The following is a 6403-nucleotide window of genomic DNA, read 5'->3' as shown; positions in this document are numbered from 1 at the left end:
TTCGTCTGTTTTGGTCGTGTTCTGACTGAACTCTGTGACTTTCGAGCTAAAACTCGTCCGAAGCCGCGTCACTTCCTGTTGTGTTCACTGATCAATCTGTGGCTCCAGGTCACAGCCGATCGGTGATTATTGATTATTAGGAATAACTGTGATAAATGAAGGACACAAAGGTTAACCCAACTGAACCAAACACTCAGTGAGCAGCTGTCGGCGGCTGAAAGGCATTCTGGGAGATGTGGGACGCGACCAGCAGGGGCCGCTGTAGGAGAGACCACTGACCGACACTGATGATGATGATGATGTCACTTCCTGTGTGAGTCAGCCGCCTTCTAACGTTATAATTTACATTTTACACCTTCTGTGGTTTGATTTGATTGAAACTGAAAAGCTGAGAGGATACAACCGCTGGACGTTAGAAGGTGATTGGACGGTGGCGAGATCAAAAGTAAAAACATCGCCGTGACCTTCTGATGACGTCATCATCTAGTCCTGTTTTTATTGGCTCACGAGACGTTGGGAGAGTTTCTCTGTTTCCAGTTTGTTCTCTCTTTCATCTTCCTCTTGGCCGCGCTGCATCGTGGGAACTGTAGTCAGTCTGCAGGTTAGTACGACTGTAGCTCCGTCGCTACGGCAACCGACACTCCAGTTCGTGGAGGGGGAAGCCGTGACATCACGGTTACATCAGCAGTGATGTCAGAGCGTCGGACGTCTCAGTCTGAGTTTAGTAACAACACGAACTTTAATGTCTGTTAGAAGGATACAGGTGAAGACATAAAACAAAGATGGCCGCTGGGAGCTCACCTGAGGAGGAGGAGGAGGAGGAGGAGGAGCAGCGTCTCATTTAACCTTCCTGAGACGACTGAGCTCAGATTTTACTGCAAAATGTCGTCATGATCAGAATGTAGGAGAGAAAACCAACAGGATCTGTTTGATCGTTATTATGAATCTGCTTTTACAAGAAATACCAGAAATAAAATCATATTACTGAGAAAGAATCTGGTAACAACGAGAAAGTCTTGGTGACAGCCGAACAGTCTCCGTTGGCCTTTAGAATATGTCTTTGCTTCGTCATCACTAGATACTGATTTGTTCTGTTTTTACTAAAAATAAAACGAGAACGAGTCAAAAAGATTCTTTTAAAGTTCTTATGAAACGACATCAATTGATCCGGTTTCTAAATGAGTCTTAATGACGGGAAAAACTTTCCTGTAACTGACACCAGGTTGTCGTTCTAGTTGAGGAACTCGGTTTGTTTGGAGGATTTTCTATAAAATAAACACGAAGCTAAAGATCAGCTGAGTGTAGAAACATCAAACTGAAGATCACGACTGAAGAAAAAACGATCTGACTGTTGCTCAGCTGCCTTCAGGTGGTTTCACCTGGAAGGATGAATGTTTCCTGTTCACCTCCCTGACTCCTCCCCCTCCCCGTGTGGCTCCACCCCCAGAGCTCCGCCCCTCCCAGGCGGTGGGAGGAGCCTGTGGGGGGGGTTTGATCCCAGCTTCTCCCTGAGCAGCAGGGTGGGAGGGGCCTGGTGATGTCACAGAGGTTGCAGAAGCTGATTGGCTGACCGGCAAGGCGGGGGCGTGGCGGTCGGTCGGCACCGTCGCCTCGACGACCACCCCCTCCCCCTCCTTCAGGCTGCTGTGGGCGGGGCCAGGAGCCTGCTTCAACCAATCAGGAGGCTTAGCCCTTCCAGCCGTCCCAGATCGGACCACTGGAGGAACAGAACACAAACAGACACACACAGGTGAGAACCGTGACGCCACAGGTGTGTGTCTGTGGTCAGTGTTAACACGCAAGGCTCATGCAACAGAAATAAACAGCAACAGTTAGAAACACAAAAACACACAAAGGCAGCGACGGACTCATCTGAGAAACACAGAGTGGGTGTTAGACAGACAGGCAACAGGTGTTAGACAGGTAACAGGTGTTAGACAGGTGACAGGTGTTAGACAGGTAACAGGTGTTAGACAGGTAACAGGTGTTAGACAGGTGAGGCGTTCAGGTGTTCAGGCAGCGAGCAGCAGGAGGAAGAGGAGGAGGAGGACTCACAGGGTTCGAGACGATGAAGGTTTCTTGACTCGCGGCCACTTCCTCCTCTCAAACAGCCTGATGCAACACACACACACACACACACACACACACACACAGAGTTTAAGCTCCGCCCCCAGCAGCCTCAGCGCCATCATGCAGCATCAGAGCAGGAGACAGTAAATGTTCTGGGTTCGTACCTGTAGTCGTCGAAGCTGCCGTGAGCCCGCCCACCTGCTGGAGACACAACCTGATTGGTTAGTGAGCAAAGGCCACATGTGATGTCACTGCTTTGGTCACCTGATGCGTTCAGAGTCACCTGAACGCATCGTCAACCAGAGATCAGCTGAACCTCACTTTGAGCCGCACCGACCCGAATGAAACACTGGACATGGATGTGCTCCTGTACGTGTTTATGTGTCACATGTTGTGTCGCCTCCACAGGTGAAGGCGTGTGTCGTACCGAGCTCCACTGAGCGCGTGCGAGGGTTGCACTGCTTGTGTCCTCTGCAGCCTCGGAGCTCCATCAGCTGGACGTGGAGCTGGTTCAGAACCGTCCGGTCCAAAGAGCTGACAGCGTTGATGAGCTGAACACGGAGAGGGAAGAGGGTCAGCACCGAGCTGTGTGTGTGTGTGTGTGTGTGTGTGTGTGTGTGTGAGTGTGTCTGTGTGTGTGTGTGTGTGTGTGTACCTGGTATGGGTCTGTGTTCAGGTCAAAGTACTCGAGGAACCCGGTGGCGAATTCACAGAACAGGAAGTTGTGCGTCTCGTTGATGGTCCTGAGACACCAGTAGGTGTTGTTGTTGGCGCTGGTGCAGGCACAGAATGGACCCACTGCAACACAACACACACACACACACACACACACACACACAACGTCCAATCAAACAGCCCGTTAACGACAACAAACACAAACAGCAGATCAGAGTTTCTGATTTAAAGAACTTCGACCTTTGGTGTGACTTTCACTGTTACGAGTTACAACCAGACAACAGATGAATGAACACAACTTCCTGTGTGTGTAGTGCTGTTGGTAACCATGGTAACCCTCACTCAGCTACAGCCGCTGATATTTTTACACTTTCAGGAACTTTCTGGGAAGTTTTGATCTTTGTTCCATTTTCAAGGTTCAGTAACTGAACTGTGGATCTGTGGACCTGCTGGATCCGTCCAGTGGTTCTGATGGACCTGTTCAGTCATTTCTGGAGATTCTGAACCATTTAAACGGATTTACAAGTTTTGTAAGTGTGAAAATAGAAAAAACTTTTCAGGTCTGAAAACAAAAGGAATTCCTAAACTGCGACCAGGAGAACCTTCAGAACTCAGCGTGTCTGCTCTGGACTTCCTGTCCGTGTGTGGTTCTACATACGTGTCCAGTACGGCGCCGTGTGCCAGTGCTGGTTGTCGTGCGTGAAGCAGGTGAGTCCCGGCATCGAACACGTGTCGTTGTTCCTGATCCTCTTGATCATCTTCCTCATCTTCTTCCTCCTCTTCTGCTCCTTCATTAGCCACGCCTTCTTGTCTCGAGCTCCGCCCTTCCTGCGGACACACAGGTGAACTGTCACGGTGATGTCACAGTGATGTCAGCAGCTGTCTGCTGGCTGGTTGGAACCTCACCTGAAGGGATGAAGGCCTCCTCCTCCTCCTCTGAACCTCAGCTTGTTCTTCAGCTTCGATTTGTACCTGAGCAACACAAACATGGCGTCAGCTGAGCAGCGGCGGGTACCTGAGCCGTCCTCACCTTCTGGACTTACAGGTATTTGTTGCAGTCGCACTCCAGGGGGCGGGCCTTCTTCAGGTGACCTCTGACCTCCCTCAGGTTCTTGATCTTCGTCTGCAGAGTCTCGATCTGGAACAGAGAACATCATAAAACTCACCTCCTGTTTGGAGCGGCTGCAGCGCCTGGTTGTTCCAGCAGGTGGAGCCTCTGACGCCGGGGCTCTGCCTGGTTTAGCTCTATAGGTCTGTAACACACTGACGGCGCCCCCTGCTGTTCAGAAACGCAGCGCTCCCAGCAGATAGCTTTTTGTTCTATGAAAAGTTCTGCAAAGTTCTAGAAACGTGTCCAGCACACCTTTCAGTTTCCACCATGTTCTTCTGAAAGGTTCGTAACGAAGCCGTTTGCTGACGACTCTGTTCTGCCCAAACGTTCTCCAGATGCTTCACTGAGAACATTCGTCCTCATCATCTGTGTTTCTGACAACATGCTCCAACTTTCTCTAAACATTGCCTAAACGTTGCGTCCTAGTTCCCTGTGACCGTTAGCGGCTCACCTCGTGGTCGATGTGCAGCTTGTGGTCCTTCCAGGCCTGCAGGGACTCGTAGACTCCGGTGTCACACTTGACGGTGGCGTTGGTCAGGATGGAACATCTGCAGCAGAACCACAAGCAGCAGAACCAGGCGTTACCATCACCAGAGAACACACTCGGTTCTGGTTTAGGTTCACTGTAACAGAGTGACGGAGCTTCGTTCTGTTGTGACAGAGGAACATGTAGAGACGGAACCGGTGGGACCGACACCACCAGCCCACGGTTCTGCACGTTCTGACGATATTTAAAGTTTTAATCTGAACAAAAGCAAGACACACATTAACACACACTGGACACAAACGTAGAACCACAAACCTGTAGCTCCGCACATCCAGAACCAACATCTAGAACCCTTGAACTCCAGGTTCTGGTTCCTACCAATGATCCACGTCAACATTTAGTCTGAACATGTAAAACCAGAACCTTGTCTGGTCCAACTTCACCACATCAGGTTCTACTGATGTTAGAGCCTCAACAGGTGGTGAGATGTGACCAGAGACTGGGTTCTGGTAGAACCATGGATCCATCCATAGACAGACACTGACAGGAACTTTATGGGCTCAATAACTAAACTGTGTCCTGCTGGATCCGTCCAGTGGTTCTGTTGGAACTGTTCTGTCTGAGTCTCCACTTTTCATGTTGGACTTTTATTTCTGGAGGTTCTGAACCTGAAAATGGACTTATAGGTTTTTTGGGGGTTTTTTTGAGGATGAAAATTCAAAAACTTTCAGATCAGAAATCGTGAAATTGTCAAAAATCAGTCACAACATTTGGCAGAACTTAGTTCTGGTTCCAAATAAGAAACAAACTGTGCAGAGAAGCTGCAGGAACCCAGAGGACCAGCGATCAGTCGGACCTTTAAACTGCAGTGAAGTGGTCAAACCTGTGGGTGACTTTGATGGAGTTTGGAGGAACCACATCAGGAACCGCCTCCATCCCGCTGAACTCCTCCTCAGCCTCCTCTGGGATTGGCCCGCCCCCCAGGCTGTGGTTGCCAGGGTAACTGTTGGACAGCGAGCGGCTGTAACGGTTCCTCGAGTAGCTTTTCAGGGCTTTGAACTCTGACACAAACAGAAAAACAACAGCTGATCATAATAAAGCCGTCTCAGTTCACGTCCAACAGCTGCAGCTCCGCCCTCAGACAGCAGGGGGCAGCGAGACACCAACAAACAGCTGCTCCGCTCCAGTCAGAACCAGGAAGCATGTATTCATCATCATATCATACATATAAATATTACTCATACAATCAAGAGGCACATTTTATATTAACAATAGAAAAAAGTCTGTGATCAATAAAACGTTTCTTCAAAACGTCTGTAAACACATAATCAGTGAAAAACAACCCGTTGTGGAGGAGAAGTTCTTTGTTGACACTATTTATGGTTTTGGCCTTTTTGATGCTAAACGTATAAATTATTCATGTTTTCTGTGATTCAACAAAATAGAAAATCTGTGAAATAGAAGTTGGTTGTTCAGGAAGCAGATCAGACGAGAGTTGAGCTTTAAATCCCCTTCATGGACACGTTTTAACTAGAACGCTGTAGTTTCTCCTCACGGTGTCTAACTGCAGTCGGCTGCTGAAGGAGGAGCTGCTGGAACCTGAACCTGCACCAGTAGATGCTACATGAGGTTCACAGGTTCCACTGTGGAGCCGTTTGAACAAACTCAGTTCAGCATCACAAACGTTTGCTCTACTTTGGATCCACGTTTGAACAGCTTCAGGTGAACATGGGGCCGGCTCGGCGCCGCCCCCTGCTGGACCGCTGCATCGACACTCACTCTTCTTGGAGAAGAACGGCTTCTTGTTGAACGGCCTCATCACCGACGGTCGCAGGTTCAGCGGTCGCAGGTCGCAGTCGCAGCCGTCCGAGTCCGGCAGGTACAGCTGAGACTTGATGCTGATTGGACGCTGACGGCCAACCACGCCCCTCTGGAAGCTCTTAGCTCCGCCCCCTTCATTCTTACATTTGAAGAGTCGCAGCTTCCCGGTGGTGTCTTCGACACACTGCCACTTCTGCACAACAACACACAACAACCAACAACATCAGAGACCCACAACA

General features: G+C 49.6%; 1 protein-coding gene across 1 annotated transcript in view; it reads right to left on the bottom strand.

Annotated features, from left to right (window-relative positions):
* Positions 1-369: 369 nt before the first annotated feature.
* LOC103373591 (extracellular sulfatase Sulf-2-like) overlaps positions 370-6403 on the bottom strand; it is a 24766-nt gene continuing 18732 nt past the window's right edge. The window contains exons 10-20 of the mRNA XM_008303506.1: positions 6123-6369; positions 5227-5404; positions 4308-4404; positions 3789-3883; positions 3652-3717; positions 3404-3573; positions 2726-2868; positions 2498-2621; positions 2235-2268; positions 2056-2112; positions 370-1717 (exon numbers count right to left, since the gene is read on the bottom strand). Of these exons, the coding sequence (XP_008301728.1) occupies positions 1687-1717; positions 2056-2112; positions 2235-2268; positions 2498-2621; positions 2726-2868; positions 3404-3573; positions 3652-3717; positions 3789-3883; positions 4308-4404; positions 5227-5404; positions 6123-6369 (1242 nt within the window). The 3' untranslated portion in view covers positions 370-1686. The remainder of the gene's footprint in view (positions 1718-2055; positions 2113-2234; positions 2269-2497; positions 2622-2725; positions 2869-3403; positions 3574-3651; positions 3718-3788; positions 3884-4307; positions 4405-5226; positions 5405-6122; positions 6370-6403) is intronic.

The sequence above is a fragment of the Stegastes partitus genome, unplaced genomic scaffold (genome assembly GCF_000690725.1).
Source record: "Stegastes partitus isolate 25-593 unplaced genomic scaffold, Stegastes_partitus-1.0.2 Scaffold2021, whole genome shotgun sequence".
In the NCBI taxonomy this organism is placed as follows: Eukaryota; Metazoa; Chordata; class Actinopteri; family Pomacentridae; genus Stegastes; species Stegastes partitus.
Note: the sequence above shows the minus strand (reverse complement) of the source record. Positions and strands in the feature narration are given on the sequence as shown.